The 18,740-nt window shown below is 43.0% G+C and overlaps 1 protein-coding gene across 1 annotated transcript in view; it reads right to left on the bottom strand.

The window, feature by feature from the left end:
* Positions 1 to 18,142, bottom strand: part of golph3a (golgi phosphoprotein 3a) — an 88,903-nt gene extending 70,761 nt beyond the window's left edge. The window contains exon 1 of the mRNA XM_067984859.1: positions 17,715 to 18,142. Coding sequence (XP_067840960.1) covers positions 17,715 to 17,909 — 195 coding nt within the window. The 5' untranslated portion in view covers positions 17,910 to 18,142. The remainder of the gene's footprint in view (positions 1 to 17,714) is intronic.
* Between the last annotated feature and the right edge of the window lie 598 nt (positions 18,143 to 18,740).

Here is an 18,740-nt window from a genome sequence, read left to right as displayed (position 1 = left end):
CAGTATCCTTAAAGAACTAGCACATTCTCCAGCAAACTCCTGAAAATAAAATGAGACAATAAATGTAGCCCACTCTTACAGAGCCTATGCTCAATTTATCAAGACACAGTAGTGCATGTTTGCCATATTTCTGGAAGAATGTAGTCTGTTTTTACACGATGGGATAAAACCTGTAATCCTACACATTAATAAGACTGTGGTTATTCCCAGAAGGCAAATTTAATACTCTGGATCCAACTGACTCATTCAGTCACTATAAACCAGAGTATAAAGAAAGCAGTCTACTACAGTAAACTCTGCAAAAACCTACTCGTCACTTATGGGCACACACATAAAGGGTCCAGGGACATACTCCCTATTAAATGTTTACTTTAAAAATGATCTATTCTGGTTTATTTTAAACCAGTTTTGTATTTAACAGATGAATTTTTAATCATGCCAATACTCTTCTCATCCTCTTCCCTCAATTCAACCTGCTACTCTTCACTAACTCAGCTAAAGCCAGTACTCTACTTCCAGCCCACCCATAGTTCATGCTTATACTCCTTTCCTCCCCATCCCCAGTTAATGATGGCATTCTTCTTCCTCCTCCACCTCAAAGCACCGATCCCAGCTTCTCCCCTCTTTCCACCCCAAAGTAAAGATTCCAGCTTCTCACATCTCCCCTTCATTGCCATCCATTTTCCCTTCCCTCTCCCCTTAGTGTCATCATTTCCCCGTTCCCTTTGTTGTCACCAATTCCCTTGTCCCCACCCAGTTACCCACTCCCCTCTCCCCTTCAATCCCCCTCCCTTCACTGCCATCCCATTTCCCTAAGTCCTGCTCCTACCATTAAAAAAGGACCACACTAGTTCACTCTGCTCTCAATGCACTTACGGAAGAGATTACAGCTGCTGCATACCTTAGGCAGGAACTCCTGTTCTCACTAGAATTCCTGTCCATTATACACAGCAGCCGGAATCCCTTCCATACAGTATCCAGAAGCCAGCATCCCTTCTATTCGCAGCAGAAGCAGTGTTAAGAACAGAGACCCTGGTCTTGTCCATCAGTGTCAGGATGCGGGCAAGGCTGGGCTGGGGGGTGGGAGCCTGGTCAGCAAAAGCTGACACACTGACCAGACTTCCAAAATGCTGCCAGAAATATTGACTGTTGAGGCCCAGAACAGAAACAAAATTTAATTTCACATAGCTTAATATTTTTCAATGTAATGTAAAGTAGCTTTAAAAATGTGCATATCATGTCATTGTACTAAGGATGGGCCAGAGATAGATCTCTTCAGGCATTCAGAAAGTAATCCACATGCTGCAAGACAATAGACTCATACATACAGTTCCTTTTAGCAACACCCAAGTGGCTAATCTGGATTTGTATTGCGTCCATTGCTAGCTATTGCAGTGCAATGGGCATAGGATGCGTAGCAAACATCTCCAGAGACAGCGTGCATCACAGAAAGACATGCAAAGCTCCGTTGGCTGTTAAAATGAATAATGCTAAAAGTTAAAACTAAACTAATTCAGGAGTATTACTAGTACAAATTAGGCTGGCTAGTTTCCCTCGCAAATAATTTCCTCTCAACTGCTAAATAACTTTCCATTATACTCTGTAGATGATGTCTGTAATACTGCCTTTAAATCTGACAAGCTTGAAATATCATGACCAATTAACACACCAACACCTTTCAGTTACTTCTGCTATCTGGGAAAGACACTGACATTTTGAGCACAATATTTCAGTTCAAATTTATTTTAATTGTAGCAGTACAAGCCACTTAAAACAAACTCATTGGATAGTTTGCCCATGAGAAGCATTAAACATATCGTCAGAGACTGCAGAAAGCAGGTTTAAACATTATAGAGGTTACTATATGTCAGTTATTGCAGCCTCCTGATGCAGTCAAGACCTGCCTATTTAAACATGTTCTTGTGCCAGCAAGTGGAACGCATGTTAAATGCTGATCACAGTCAACATGTGCTTTGCTCCACTCTTCAGCATTTTAATTTTAAACAGTGCTGGTGAGCACAGTGGAATGAATGTTGACTTTACTGCCTAAGCCCTAAGCTCTGGAATTCCCTCCCTAAACCTCTCTGCCTCTCTCTCCTCCTTTAAGACGCTCCTTAAAACCTACCTCTTCGACCAAGTTTTTGGTCATCTATCCTAATATCTCCTTATGTAGCAGTGTGTCAAATTTGGTCTGATAACATTCCTATGAAGTGCCTTGAGGCGTTTTACTACGTTAAAGATGCTATATAAAATGCAAGTTGCTGTTGTTGTTGACGACAAGATGCTACAGAACCCAGCTGGTGCTACATTCAAAGAGCACTCCACTCACCCGGCAAAGGAGAATATTTAAACAGGCAGGTCCTGGCTACGTTGGGAGGCTCTGTAATCATTTTAAAACTAAGCACAACTAAGGGAGCAAAACTCACATTTGAAGTTGCAGGCAATAAGATGTTAATGAGGTGACAAAAGTTGAGATAGAATTTTAGTAACCATTCAATGCTATCAATTTAGCCCAATTTTTGTTCAAAAACATTTGCTCAACGAGCATGGGTTTTCAGGACTAATCAGTTATATGTAATTACCATTAGACAAGTACATCTGCTGTGTTAGCTTGGCACTGTGGTAGTACTCTTGCCTCGAAGTTAGAAGGTTGGGTCCAAGCCTCACTAGAATTTTGAGCATGTAATCTAAACTAACACATCAGTGAGGGATTGCTGCATTATTGGAGGTGCAGATTTGCCGATAATGCATTAAACTGAGGCCCCGTCGACATGTTCAGGTGGATATAAAAGACCCTATAGCACTTTTCCAAACAAGAGCAAGGAGTTCTCTGTCCGACGCTCATCTAGGCCAACGTCACCAAAAACAAGTTAACTGGCTGCTGAGTTTGCCTACATAACATTGACTACTTTGCAAAAGTAATTCATTGGCTGTGAAGCACTTCGGGACATCCTGAGGATGTGAAAGTTGCTATATAAACGCAAGTCTTGCTTTAAGTGGAGGCCACTGAATAAATACAACGAATAATAATTGCAATTTGCTGATGACGCCAAATTGGCAGATTGCGATGAGATGTGTGAAAGATGTAAGACATAGGTAGGCTAGCCAGATGGACAGATAGGCGGCAGATGTAACTCGGTGTAGAAAAGTCTAAAGTAAAATTTTGGAAGAATAGGGAAAAGAAATATACTTTAAATGGTAAGGTTTTAATGAAAAGAAGCAGAAGGTCCTCGTTGTGCAGATACAAAGGTCATTAAAGTGGCAGCATAAGTAGATACGGCATTAAAAAAGCAAATGGAACCCCTGGTTATGTATCTAGAAACACAGAATGCAAAAGCAAGGAGGAAATGTTAAACTTATACAAAATTACAGTTAGGCCACAGATGGAGTGCTGCATAAAACTATGAGCATTCCATTATTGGAAAGATAAAAGCAATGTAAATGGTATAGCATAGGTATGCTAGGATGTTACCAGGGAGGGAAGAGATGAGGACATTTTTTTTGTACAAAGTGAGTTATGATGATCTGGAATGCACTGTCTGAAAGGGTGGTGAAAGCAGATTCAACAGTAACTGTCAAAAGGGAACTAGTAAATACTTGAAGGGAAAAAATTTACAGGGCTATGGGCAAAGAGCAGGGGAGTGGGACTAATTGGATAGCTCTTTCAAAGAGCTGGCAAAGACACGATGGGCCGAATGGCCGCCTTCTGTGTTGTATGATTCTATGATTTTGTCTTGTACCATCATCATTTCTGTCAATTAAACATCTCCTGTACCCCACCTCTTTTTTTCTCCCCCCTCCCCCACTTTTCCCTGGCTCTGTTGCTCCTAATAAGTTTTTTTTATCTGTAACATCTTCCAGTTATGACGAAAGATCATCAATCTGAAAAGTTAATCCTATCTTCCTCTATCCACAGATGTTGCCTAGCCTTTTGACTGTTTCCATCATTTTCTGTTTTCACTCTGCATTTAACTGTTATACTTAGATTCAAGCACGCTGAGTTCGATACTGATACAAAATGAAAAGTGTTTCTATTACCTAGTACCAACATCCCTCACCTTTTAAGCACAAAAATGCAGAAACAAAAAGTATATTAAAATTAAAATAGTTCCTCCAAATTATGGGTTTCCTGTAGCCTGGACTTCATAAAAAGCTTTAGCAAAACACATTTGCTCTCACAATTCTGATAAATGCACTGAAGTTTAGGTCATATATTTACATACTTTAAATTCAGAATCCATAACAATTCTGAAAAGTTATTGACTTAACACTGCTAGCCTTGGACTTGTTTGGTCAAGTGCAAAGACACTTTACAAGCTATGATTTCACAATAACTGAACCACTGAGCTACCTACCTACAGTGACCACCATAAACTCTGTACTAACCCTAGCAGCCAAAAAATAAAATGATTTATTTATTATGATATTGTTCTCAAATTCTGGGAGATTGACTTTTCCATACAGTATATTAGCCAAATTAAAAAGCATCAACTAACCTATTAAATAATGCAACATTATTCTTATTGACATTATTTAAATCAATTTCACCACAAAGCTAGTGTCTGCAGTAATCTGTAGCTGCTTGCCAAATGCTAAGAGTAAAATGGGATTTGCATTGAATTAATCAAACAGCTACAAAAGTATCAAAACAAATAATTTCTCCCACCTTTCGCTCAGTTAACCAAGGCAAAATGTGTCATTTCATCTCCCATTCCAACCCCCCAAAATCAAGAAAGTCACAGAGGCTTGGCAAAGTCCAAAGAACATCTATAGAATTTGGTCACAATCCATTTCAAGCCTCAACTCGAGGCTTCTAAAGAGCTTGAGATTGTCTGCAAAAGCAATCATGAAGGACCATGACCAAACACAAATCTCACCAGTCTCACAGGTGACCAAAAATGCACAACAGGACATATTATGTATAATATAATTATCTATGGCTAATATATTAAAAGTATCACATACAATAAACACCTCCTATAATATTTTCTCTATCACATTTTGTTGATTGCTGCTGTTTTACTTTGAGCCAAATCAGAACTGAAGGGGTAAGGAACATACAAATCAAAAGCAAGGAAAATGGTGAGAAAATTGCCAATGAAAAACTAAGGAGTTATAAAAACAAGTAAGCCTGAATGACCAGGAGATCCTATCAAAAATATGTTTAATAAAAACAGTAAACCAACCAAATCATTCAAACACTTAAAAAATTGTCCCAACGTTTTTCTCAGTACCTGATATTTCTAATGTCCCAATTAAGGTTGATAAGGCTGGAGAATTTTAGCTATGAGAAAAGATTGGATAGGCTGGGGTTGTTTTCTTTGGAACAAAGGAGACTAAGGGGAGATTTAATTGAGGTATATAAAATTATGACGGAACTAGATAGAGTGAATATGGAGGAACTATTTCCCTTAGCAGAGGGGTCAGGGACCGGGGGCATAGATTCAAAATAAATAGGAGAAGGATTAGAGGGAAGTTGATGAGAACTTTTTCAGCCAGAGGGTGGTGGAGGTCTGGAACTCACTGCCGGAAAGGGTGATAGAGGCAGAAGCCCTCAACTCATTTAAAAAATACTTGGATGTGCACTCGAAGTGCCATAACCTACAGGGCTACAGACCAAGTGCTGGAAAGTGGGATTAAGCTGGATAGCTCTTTTTCGGCCGGCATGGACACAATGGGCCGAATGGCCTCCTTCCATGCCATAACTTTCTATGATTCTCTGAAGGTTATAGACAAAATAAAATCAAAAAATTTGCATTTCACAATTAAATTTACCCATTAAATTAACTTGTGTGTTTAATATCTTCATTAAGGTACTTACTTGAAGGCCTCCACCAAAAGCCTGGATTTGGTCTTGATATTTTACTCACGCGAGCTGCTGTTGATTTGGGTTGACTCTCAGAATAGAGGTGTCTGGGATTATTCCCATTGACTGGAGTGCAGCCCTGCGATGCCTATATTTAAAACGCCAGAACCAGGAAATTACTGGCTCATTCGTTTAACTTCAGTTATAGGCAAGTTGATAAAAGGGATCATTCAAGATACACTGTACGACCACCTTTACAGAGAAGTGGTTATTACAGAATTTCGACATTGCTTCTGGAAAAGGTAGCTCTGTCTCACTAATCTGGTTAAATTTTTTGAGGCATATACTAGATTGGTGGATGTTGGTAGCCCAGTCGACACAGTGTATCTTGACTTGCAAAAAGCCTTTGACAAGGTGCCACACAAAAGGCTACTATATAAGATAGAGTTCTATGGGATTAGTGGCAAATTTTGGGTTGGATAAGGAACTGGTTGCATTCGTGTAGAAGGTAATGATTAATATTAATGGTTCTGCAACATTATTAAATGCAAAACAAGAAATACTGGTCAAGCCTCATCCAGAACACTGGGTCCAGTTTTGGTTCCTTCACATGGCGGGTGCTAAAGAGGCCCTGGAAAAGGTTCAGAGGAAGGCCACTAGATTGATACTTAGTTTAAAGGCCCTTAGTTACCACAATCGGCTGAAAGAGCTAGAACTTTTTAATCTAGAAAAGTTTTAAGAGATTTGACTGAGGTCTTTAAAATAACAAAAGGATTAGGCTCAGTCCACGTGGATAGGTTATTCGAGCTAGATAGGTATGGGAGGATCAGAGGACATGCATACAACTATTAGATTTTAGGAAGTACTTATTTTCGCAGAGTCATCAAACCTCTGAACCAAGCTGCGGGTACGTGCAGTGAGTACAGATTTGCTATAAGTAATCAAAAGGGAGCTGTATGAGTTCCTGAGTTGGCCAACATAACCTAATATAAAATGTATTAGGGGCGGAGGGGGAGGGGGATGTGTGTCTCCCAGAACTTGTTGCGTTGGAGAGAAATCTCCCAGAGTTGTTTGCTAAATTAGCATACGGATTTTTCCCTTTTTGCCTCTCCCAGATTACCTGGGGAGGGAGAATGGAGATAATGTTGTATAGAAGTCGCACGACTACAGCATAAAACAGACTTGATGGACCAGCTGGTCTTTTTGTGACTTTCATTTTCATGTCATCAAGAAAGCAAACAGGATGTGCGGTTACAAAAAAGGAGGAAAAGTACAGATAGCCTTTGGCCCTCTGTTCAACACCTCTGCAGCTGGAAATCTGGTTACTGCCCTTGTCCCCAGTAGATCTCTTACTCTTTCCCACTCTGGTTGTTCTCCCTCACATGGCCCCCATCTTCGCTCCCTTGAGTTCAAGGGGCACAAACTTGAATATTTATGGCACACTAGTTTAGCCATTCATCGCCACATCTGGCTGTACCACATCAAGAACTATCGGGTCCTGCTCTAGGATCATCCTGGAATGCAAAGATAACCCCTGGCTTTTCTCCACTGCCACCTGCCTCCTTAAACCCCCTGCTCCCTCCAACAAATGCAAGGAGCTCATGGACTTCCTTGTCACCAAGATTGAGACCTTCCATTCAGCTGCCTCCTCCACTTCCTTTTGCCCGTCATGCCATAAACGTCCTAAGATTCCCCACTGCCTTAGCTCTGGATTCACACCTTTCTCTAGTTTCTCTCCATCTCCCCTCATGCCCACACCAAGCTCATCTTGTCCATGAGAGCCATCTCCAGCGCTCTCAACCCTATTCTCACTAAACTGCTGACCACCAAACTTCCTGGTCCCCATGCTGCCATACATTGTTCCCTCCCCTTATTGTCCCCCTCCTTTCAAATCTGCCACCATCACCCCTCCTCAAAAAACCCACCCATTACCCCTCTGTCCTTGCAAATTACTGCCCCATCTCCAACCTCCCTGTCCTCTCCAAGGTCCTTGAAAGTGTTGTCGCCTCCCAAATCCGTGCCCACCTTTCCTACAACTCTATATTTGAAGCTCTCCAATCAGATTCTGCCCTGCCAAAGCTTTGAAACAGCCCTAATCGAAGTCACAAATTACAGTCTGTGGCTGTGACTATGGTGCACTTTCCCACCTCATCCTTTTCAACTTCTGCAGCCTTTGACACGTTCGATCATGTCTTCCTCCTCAAACATCTCTCCTCCGTTGCTCAGCTGAGTGATACTGCCTTTATCTGGTTCTACTCTTACCTATTCAGTCATAGCCAGAGAATCTCCTGCAATGCCTTCCCTTCCTGCCCGCACACCCTTCCTTGGCCCTCTCTATTTCTCATTTACGTGCTGCCCATCAACGACACCATCTGAAGACATGTCAGATTCCATATGTACACTGACAACACCCAGGTCTACATCACCACCACGCTCAACCCCTCCACTGCCTCTGCGTTGTCAGCCCACTTATCTGACATCCAGTCTTGGTTAGCTGCAATTTCCTCCAATTAACATTGAGAAGACTAAAAACATTGTCTTTGGCCCCCACCACAAACTCCGTTCCCAGGCCACCAATTCCAACCCCAGGCTGAACCGGACTGTTCACAACTTTGACCTATTTGACCCCGAGCTGAGTTTCAAACCCCATTCCCTTTCCATCACAAAGACCTCTAACATCGCACATCTCCACCCTTGCCTCAGCCGATCTGCTGCTGAAACCCTCACCTATGCTTTTGTTACCTCCAGACCCGACTATTTTAATGCTCTTGTAGCCCGCATCCCATCTTCCTGTATCCTAACCCACAGCAAGTCCCGCTCATGCATCACTTCTGTGCTCTGTGACCTACATTGGCTCCAATGCTTCAAATTTAAAGGTCTCATCCTTATGTTCAAATCCTTCTATAGCCTTCCCCACCCCCACCCTCCTCCGATCTCTAACCTCCTTCATTGGCCACCATGCCTTCAATTGTCTAGGCCCTAAGCCCTGGAATTCCCTCCCTAACCCTCTGCCTCTCAAACTTTCTCTCCTCCTTTAAGACCCTCCTTAAAACCTACCTCTTACACCAAGCTTTTAGTCACTCTTCCCAATATTTCCTTTGGCTGAGTGTCACCTTTTGTCTGATTACACTCCTGTGAAGAGCCTTGGGATGTTTTCCTATGTTAAAAGCACAATAAATGCAAATAGTTGTTGTACAACAAAGGATGTTGTCCGGCCATGGTCCTGCCATGCCAACCAACCTGTTAGTCAGGTTGCACCCAAGAGTACTGGGTGCAGTTCTAGAATCGTCACAATGGGAAGCATGTAGGAACAAGTGAAAAAAAAATAAGGACAGACTCAGAAAACTAGAATGCCTCATGAGAGGAGAAAATCGGGAAGGGACATGATGGAGGTATTCAAACTAGTAAGGTTCAAGGATATACAGGATCAGTCATCAAAACAAGGTAAAGACAAGGTAAAACAAAAAAGGGGTAGATTCAGACAGGTTACAAGAAAGCATTACTGCTCTAAGAGGGTGGTCAGAATAACTTACCAAGGTGGGGCATCATCCTTTATAGTACACTATTTGATGTGCAATAACCAACTTTTTTTTAAAACCATCACTATTGTACCATTTTCAGACAACTTTTTAAAATTGTTTTCTTTTTTGGAACTCCCACACTAAGATGAAAGACTGGCAATTTATTCCAAGGCTACTGGAAACACTGTAAAGTAACTGGCCCTGCAAGATGCGTTAGTAATCATGACGACCCCCTGGCTTTCATCCCCATCTGTTCCTTGTGTTGTACACCAATTCCAGGAGACTTAATTACAATTAGGAATTCACCATGTAAGAATTGCAGGTAATAACCCAAATCCCAACAAATTTTTCTTCACAATAAGTTTTCAATTCAGTCTTATTCACAACACAAGGTAAGTCTATACAAGAAAAAGACTGAGCAAAATCTCAACAGTACACCCACTCATTTTATTTTGCATTTAACATTCCACGACTGGTCTGAAGGAGCAGTTTCCATGGAAGCACTTATGATGTGCAGCTGCTACACTAAAAACAGAGATGGAGACATATGTTTGGCTTAGCTTCATGGCTCTGCCATTGACTTATTCTACAAGTACCATTTTGAAGATGGAACACTCCGAATGTCTCAGCACATTCATTGTGATGGTTCTGCACCACTACCAAACAGTTTGCCTATTTACTAACTACTTTCAGCACCAAAGCAAAACCATATTGCAATGTACTCAAGATAATTCTTTAACATATAATAGATGATATTGTTTAGTACTAGAATACAGTTTGCAGCGACTTTGCGTAGCAAAATTGTAATATCACTGCCAATTACATCTGTTCCATGCCAATTCTCTGCTCAAGAACTTCCAGCAACCAGACTGGAGAGACAATCAAAAACTCTTTTCTAGCATCAATTAAAACACCATTAGGAGATTACAAGTACATACTTGATAACTTCCTCGACAGGTAGGCACCACAGGGACTGGAGGGCATATTGGACACGGGTGGCAGTGTTATTTAATTTGATACGTTTCCTTTAATTTTTATGAATTGGGTTTCTATTAGTTGTTCCCCTCTAAAAAGGGGCACTTTTATTAGATTTTTTGGTTCGATGACACTGGGGTAAATCAGTGTCTCCTTATGGGTTTCTAAGAAAAGGCATACTTAGATAAAGGTGTCTGCTTGGCAACTATTTTGGTGGGAAAAGTCTGAGACGTATTACAACTGAGCAACTATTTGCCAATTAAATAAGATAGCCATCAGCCAATGCCATGGTAGTGTGATAAGTACAAAGAAAGCTGCCCCAAGTGGCTCAGTTAATTAAGGCAATGAGAAACAACAACAACAACTTGCCTTTACCGTAGCAAAACGTCCCAAGGCGCTTCGCAGGAGCTATTTTCAAACAGAATTTGACACCAACCCATATAGGACAGCTGACCGAAAGCTGTGTCGCAGAGGTAGGTTCTAAGGAGCATCTTAAAAGGAGGAGAGAGAGGCAGAGAAGTTTAGGGAGGGAATTCCAAAGCTTAGAGTCTAAGCAGCTGAAGGCATGGCCGCCAATGGTGGAGCGATTAAAAATCGGGGATGCTCAAGTGGCAAGAATTGGAGGAGCGCAGAGATCTCGGAAGGTTGTAGGGCTGGAGGTTACAGAGATCAGGAGGGACGAAGCCATGGAGGGATTTGAAAACAAGGATGGGAATTTTAAAATCAAGGCGTTCCCAGACCGGAAGCCAACGTAGGTCAGCGAGGGTGATGGGTGAACGGGACTTGGTGCCTTTTAAGCCAGATTCATTCGCAGAACTGTGCTATGCATCAGGAATCAGCAGATCTGGGGTATAGAGAAGAAAATAAGACTGGCCTCCCACACCTGACTTCTATTCTGTGACCCCCCCTCCTGGAAATACACATAATTGGATTTAATGTCATGTCAGGACAGGGTCAAGCCAAGCTTCAATACCTGACAGTTAAGTATCCTGACACTTGCGGTCTATGTTCATGCATGAAAAATAGTCACTTGAACAATATAACAGAGGGTGACCATTGACCACAAAACTATACCCCAACAAGGAATCAATGGCTTCAGCACAGGAGCAAGAAAATTGGCTGAAGGGGGAAAAAGTGCATTCTGCAAAATGGGATCAGAGCAACTGCAAATACCTGACATCGCCAAATTAGCAAAACAGCTGCATCAATTTATTTTTGTTCTTATTTATCAGTGCCACAATTGCCATTTTTTTTTAAATTCACTCAGGATGTGGGCATCACTGGCAAGGCCAGAATTTATTGCCCATCCTTAGCTGCCCTCGAGATGGTGGTGGTGGTCAAGTCCATGCGTCTGTATGGTGAACAGTGCTGTTAGGTAGGGAGTTCCAGGATTTTGACCCAGCGATGATGAAGGAACAGCAACATATGTCCATGTCAGGATGGTATGAGACTTGGAGGTGATGCTGTTCCCATGCACTTGCTGCCCGTGCCCTTCTGGATAGTGGGGGTCACAGGTTTGGGAGGTTCTGTCAAAGCCATGATGAGTTACTGCAGTGCATCCTATGTTGACTATATAAACCCAGTCTAAACAGGCCAGAGTTTTATTCAGCATTAATATTAACATTGTTGTCAGACATAATGAACTGTTCTCATTTTATTAAAATCAGAAAATTTCTAGTTATATATGTATATATTGCTTCTAATTTTTTTAGACTAGGTATTTACTTCTTTAAATTTCCAACAACGGTAAATTTTAAATGCATTATAATCTATAAGATTCTATGTTAGATTCACTGTAATTGACTGATAAATGATCTGAACCTACAAATGAAAGCTTTTGCACAGATGAGCCCATAAAGGAATGAACAAACTTGTATTTATATAGCACCATCTCACATCCTCAAGATGTCCCAAAACACTTTGCAGCCAATGGATTACTTTTGGAGTACAGCCACTGTTATGACAATAAACACAGCAGTCAATTTGCATACAAGGTCCCAGAAAATGAACAAATGACCAGATAATGTTTTTGGTAGTGTTGGTTGAGAGAAGAATGTTGGCCAAGACAACAGAAAAACTCCTTGTTCCTCTTAAAAATAGTGCCAAAGGATAATTTGCATCCAGATGGAGCTTGGTTTAATATAAAAGACCAATGTCCTCACAGGGAGGTTAACTAGTGCTTTGGGGAAGAGGAACCAAGACATAGCAGCAGTGCAGAGAAACAAGGTGCAATGAAAACTAGCAGGGACAAACAGGAACAGAATAAAGAATAATGTAGAAAGAGCAGGAATTAGATGGAGGAAAAAAGCTAAGCAGGCTAGCATGGCGTTGGAATCCATATCTGTCAATGTGAGGAGTGTTACAAATAAGGTTGATGAGCTGCAGGCACAAGTTGCCACATGGGGTTATGATATAGTGGCTATAACAGAGACCTGGCTTAAACATGGGCAGGAATGGGAACTAAACATTCCTGGCTAAATTGTATTCAGGTGGGATAGGGACGGAAAAAGACAGGAGAAGAGGTGGCAGTATTGATCAAGGGTAATATTACGATATACTAGAAGGTTCAAAGACTTAATCTATTTGATTGGAGTTAAGCAACAGAAAGAGGCTGTTACATTGGAGGTCTACAGTAAACACCCAGCAAACAGTGAGAATGAGATAGAGGAGCAAATTTCAGAGAAATGTAAAAATAATAGAGCAAGAAAAGTAGGGGACTTCAATTACCCTGATATAGACTGGGAAAAAAAGTAAAGGGCAAGGAGGGTGAAGAATTCCTAAAATGTGTACAGGAGAACTTTCTTAATCAGTAAGCCTTCAAGGCGGAGATAGTTCAGGTACATACCAAGCATACTTGCATAAGGAGGAAAGATAGGGCATCCAAAGCTAGAGCTCCCTGGATGACAAAGGAAATAGAGGTTAAAATATAACAGAAAAGGGAGGCTTATGACAAATGTCAGGTACAGAATACAGTAGAAAACCAGGCAAAATACAGAAAGTGCAGGGGGAAATTGAAAAAGGATACAAGAAGGGAAAAGAGAGAAGAAAAGATTAGCAGGTAACATAAAAGAGAACCAAAAATCACCAATAAACATATAAAAAGTAAAAGGAACAGTGGGGCCGATTAGGGACAAAGGGAAACCTTCTTGTGAAGGCAGAGGGCATGACTGAGGTGCTGAATGAGTACTTTGCATGTCTTCATAAAAGAAGAGGATGAAGTTAATGTCACAGTAGAGGAGGAGTAGAGATATTGGACAGGATAAAAATAGATAGAAAGGAGATGCTAAATAGGTTGGTATCACTCAAAGTTAACAAGTCACCTGGTCCAGATAAGATGCATCCTAGGTTGCTGAGGGAAGCAAGGGTGAAGATACGAGAAGCTCTGACCACAATCTCAATCCTCCTTGGATTATGGGAGTGGTGCCAGAGGACTGGAGGATTGCAAATGTTACACCCCATTCAAAAAAAGGGAGGGAGAAACCTGGTAACTACAGGCCAATCAGTGGTGGGAAAACTACTAGAGAGCATTGTCAAGGACAAAACTAATTCTCACTTGGGGAGGTATGGGTCAATAAGGGACAGCCAGTACGGATTTGTTAAAGGCAAATAGTGTATGACTAACACGATTGAGTTCTTTGATGCGGTATCAGAGAGGATTGATGAAGGTAGATGTTGTATATATGAACTTACAAAAAGCATTTGATAAAGTACCACATAACAGACTTATTTGGAAAGTAGAAGCACGTGGGATTAAAAGGACGATGGTATGTGGGTACGTAATTGGCTAAGGGATAGGAAGCAGTGAGTAGTGGTGAACGGATGTTTTTCTGACTGGAGAGAAGTATGCAGTGGGGTCCCTCAGGGATCAGTATTAGGACCATTGCTATTCTTGTTATACATAAATGACCTGGACTTGGGTACAGAGAGTACAATTTCGAAGTTTGCGGATGATACAAAACTTGGCAACATAGTAACTAGTGAGCAGGATAGTAGCAGACTTCAGAAGGACATAGACAGACTGGTGAAATGGGCAGACAGAGGGCAGGTACAATTTAATGTGGATAAGTGTGAAGTGATCCACTTTGGAAGGAACAACATGGAGAGACAGTACAATCTAAATGGTACTATTTTGAGGGGGGGTGCAAGAGCAGAGGGACCTGGGGGTGCATATTCACAAATCTTTGAAGATGGCAGGGCAAGTTGATAAGGCAGTTAAGAAAGTGTAGGAGATACTTGGCTTTGTAAATAGGGGCATTAAATACAATAACAAGGAAGTCATGCTAAACCTTTACAAATCACTGGTTAGGCTGCAGATGAAGTATTGTGCACAATTCTGGGCACCACAAAGGATGTCAAGGCTTTGGAGAGGGTACAGAGGAGGTTCACCAGGGTGATACCAGGGATGAGGGACTTAAGTATGTGGGGATTGGAGAAGCTGGGATTGTTCTCCTTAGAGCAGAGACGGTTAACGGAAGACCTGATAGAGGTATTCGAAATAAGGATGAGGTTTGATAGAGCAAATAGGGAGAAACTGTTGCCTCTGGCAAGTGGGTCGGTCACCAGAGGTCATCGATTTAAAATTGGCAAAAGAACTAGAGGAGAAACGAGGAGATTTTTCTTCAATAGAGGGTTGTTTTCTGGAACGGGACTGTCTGAAAGAGTGGTGGAACCAAATTCCATTGGAACTTTCAAAAGGCAATTGGACATGTACTTGAAGAGGACAAATTTGCAGGGTTAAGGGGGGACTAAATTGGACAGCTCTTTCAAAGAGCCGGCACAGGCACGACAGGCCAAAAGGCCTCCTTCTGTGCTGTAAGATTCTATGACACCTTCCAATCTGCAGTACTCCCTCTGCATTGAGTAAAAATGGGAAATATGATCTTTTCCTTTAACGACAGTTTGCAAAAACACCAAATGAAAGATTTACTTGTAATTGAAGACAACCATAATCTCCATTAAAGATGTAGTTGACCAAATCCCCAACAAACATTGAATCATTGCTACAGCACACAACATTACCTGAACTAGTCAATTCAATTCCTATTTTATCAGTTCAAGTACAGCTCAGTTTTACTGATTTCAAATAACCTCATTCCTCAGCTGCTTCATCAATGACCTTCCCTCCATAAGGTCAGAAATGGGGATGTTCACTTATGATTGCGCAGTGTTCAGTTCCATTCGCAACCCCTCAGATAATGAAGCAGTCCATGCCCGCACGCATCAAGACCTGGACAACATCCAGGCTTGGGCTGATAAGTGGCAAGTAATATTCGCGCCAGACTAATGCCAGGCAATGACCATCTCCAACAAGAGAGAGTCTAACCATCTCCCCTTGACATTCAACAGCATTACCATCGCCAAATCCCCCACCATCAACATCCTGGGGGTCACCATTGACCAGAAACTTAACTGGACCAGCCACGTAAATACTGTGGCTACAAGAGCAGGTCAGAGGCTGGGTATTCTGCAACGAGTGACTCACCTCCTGACCCCCAAAGCCTTTCCACCATTTACAAGGCACAAATCAGGAGTGTGATGGAATACTCTCCACTTGCCTGGATGAATGCAACTCCAACAACACTCAAGAAGCTCGACATCATCCAGGACAAAGCAGCCCACTTGATTGGCAACCCATCCACCACCCTAAACATTCACTCCCTTCACCACCAGCACACCGTGGTTGCAGTATGTACCGTATACAGGATGCACTGCAGCAACTCGCCAAGGCTTCTTCAACAGCACCTCCCAAACCCACGACCTCTACTACCTAAAAGGACAAGGGCAGCAGGCACATGGGAACACCACCACCTGCACGTTCCCCTCCAAGTCACACACCATCCCGACTTGGAAATATATTGCCGCTCCTTCATCGTCACTGGGTCAAAATCCTGGAACTCCCCACCTAACAGCACTATGGGAGAACCTTCATCACACGGACTACAGCGGTTCAAGAAGGCGGCTCACCACCACCTTCTCAAGGGCAATTAGGGACGGGCAATAAATGCTGGCCTTGCCAGTGACGCCCACATCCCACAAACAAGTAAAAAAAAACTTTGTCCCCAAAACTCAGAGCAAAAAACTTCTGGTGTAGATGTGAGGTTTTTTATATTCATATGAAAATTATGCAAGAAAGGTACTCAAGAAATGGAGAAAAATATAAATACCATTCAAATCAAAAATAATAAGCAAACTTTGCTATGGACATGTTCTTTATTGAAGTACTGCAACCACAAATCAAGAGGCAAAAAGCATTATTTAATTAAAAAATTTGTTATAGAAAATCCATCAGCAAGTTTTTATGTGCTGTGCATGGAAAGTTTGACAGGCCTCGATTTGCTTTTGGATTTAGATCGCTATTCCGAAAATTCAGTTTGTAACAAATAAGCATCACGGCCTAAAAAAATTCCACTGTAGTTTTACTTAAAAATGTAAACCTCCATTGAACAGTGCTGTATGATGTCAACAGACTTCAAATGCGTTTTTTTGAAGTCATGGCAAGCCATACAGACATTTTTAGCAAATCCAGAAGCCCAGCTGTTAAAAGTATTTTTAAACTATACCTGCCTCCTGGTTCAGAGTTTTTAAACAAAAGAAATGTAAGCTCTAAGGACATTTCAAGATTTCAGCAACATAGTTGTGCCACTAAGTATATATTTTAAGTTATTATGCATGCCTTCCCTGGCATCAAACTGTAGGCATGTCTAAAAAAAATTAGCAGACATTAAAGAATTGACGTACTGGAAGTACACAACAGGCCCATCAGTATTTGAAAAGAAAAAAAGTTAGGCTAATGTTTCATGTTTGGACTCTTTATGTTAGCTCTATTCTCACAGTCTCTACCCGAATCATTAACCTATCTCCACTTTTCAGCAGTTGGCGGTCCTGGATTTTTTATTTTAACTTCAGATTTCCAGTTATTTCTTTTTATCTCCTATCCAGTTCACCACGCGCTTGAAAAATGCCCATTAAATGCCTATTCCACAAGCCCAGCCACAGTGGGTATATTTGTTGTATTATATTATTATTATTATTCGTATCACCAACACCTGGTCCCCAGTCAACCGGAACTGAGCTGGTGTTGAGTTTGAGTGGGGGTATTGTGTACTTTTACAACCAACCGCACTTGATTCGCGGAAGACCCGCCCCCGTCTCAGTCCTATTGGACCAATTCCAGCCCACATTTCCTTTTGAATGGCTGTTTCGATCACCATTGGTCAACAAGTACGTCGATCATCTCGAAATAACCCGCCTCCCCCATAAAGTCCTTCCGTTTAACGAGGTTGGGTTGCCTAGTACAATACTGGAGGCCTACACTTATATAAATCAGAACGCGTACCTTTTTTTTTTAAAAGAAAAGACAGAAATAATGATTTAATCGCATCTAACGGAATACCGAATAAAACAAATCAGACCTCCCGGTCCTTCAGCCCCAAGAGCAGGACCTCCTCCATCAGGGTCAGGCGAGTTTCTTTGGAGTCACATTTCTCGTCTTCTACGTCCTGCTCATCCCTCCTGTCCTCGTCGTCGTCGGGGATTTTTTCCGCATTCCTGGAAGCTTCGGTTTTCCTCTGAACGAGGCCGGAGCTCCTCTGGGTGAGAGTCGACATGGCTCGAGGAGGTCGGGGGCGGCCGCTGCTGCTTCTCCCTTGTCAGCAATGAGGCTTCATAAATTTAATACGGAAGGGAGCGGTTGTTTTCGCTCAACGCCGGCGGTGTGGGTGAAAACTCCGGGGGAGCCGAGAAGCCCGTAACTGGGTTACTTTCCACTAATATGGCGGCGGCGGAGGCAGCGGGTCGGCCCGCGTGACGTCACAGTGGGATGTGGCAGACGCCGCCGAGTCCTTAAAGCCGCAGCCGGAGGCTGAGAGAGAGAAAGGGAACTCGGGGAGGAGGGGGGAGAGCTCGGAAAGGGGAGGGGCGGGGGGGGAGAGCTCGGAAAGGGGAGGGGCGGGGGGAGAGAGCTCGGAAAGGGGAGGGGCGGGGGGGAGAGCTCGGAAAGGGGAGGGGCGGGGGGAGAGAGCTCGGAAAGGGGAGGGGCGGGGGGGGAGAGCTCGGAAAGGGGAGGGGCGGGGGGGGAGAGCTCGGAAAGGGGAGGGGCGGGGGGGGAGAGCTCGGAAAGGGGAGGGGAGGGGCGGGGGGAGAGCTCGGAAAGGGGAGGGGCGGGGGGAGAGCTCGGAAAGGGGAGGGGCGGGGAGAGAGAGCTCGGAAAGGGGAGGGGCGGGGGGGGGAGAGCTCGGAAAGGGGAGGGGCGGGGGGGGGAGAGCTCGGAAAGGGGAGGGGCGGGGGGGGAGAGCTCGGAAAGGGGAGGGGCGGGGGGAGAGCTCGGAAAGGGGAGGGGCGGGGAGAGAGAGCTCGGAAAGGGGAGGGGCGGGGGGGGAGAGCTCGGAAAGGGGAGGGGCGGGGGGGAGAGCTCGGAAAGGGGAGGGGCGGGGGGGAGA

Source organism: Heptranchias perlo, chromosome 1 (genome assembly GCF_035084215.1).
Source record: "Heptranchias perlo isolate sHepPer1 chromosome 1, sHepPer1.hap1, whole genome shotgun sequence".
Taxonomy (NCBI): Eukaryota; Metazoa; Chordata; class Chondrichthyes; order Hexanchiformes; family Hexanchidae; genus Heptranchias; species Heptranchias perlo.
The sequence above is the reverse complement of the archived record's forward strand: the minus strand, read 5'-3'. Positions and strand labels throughout refer to the sequence as shown.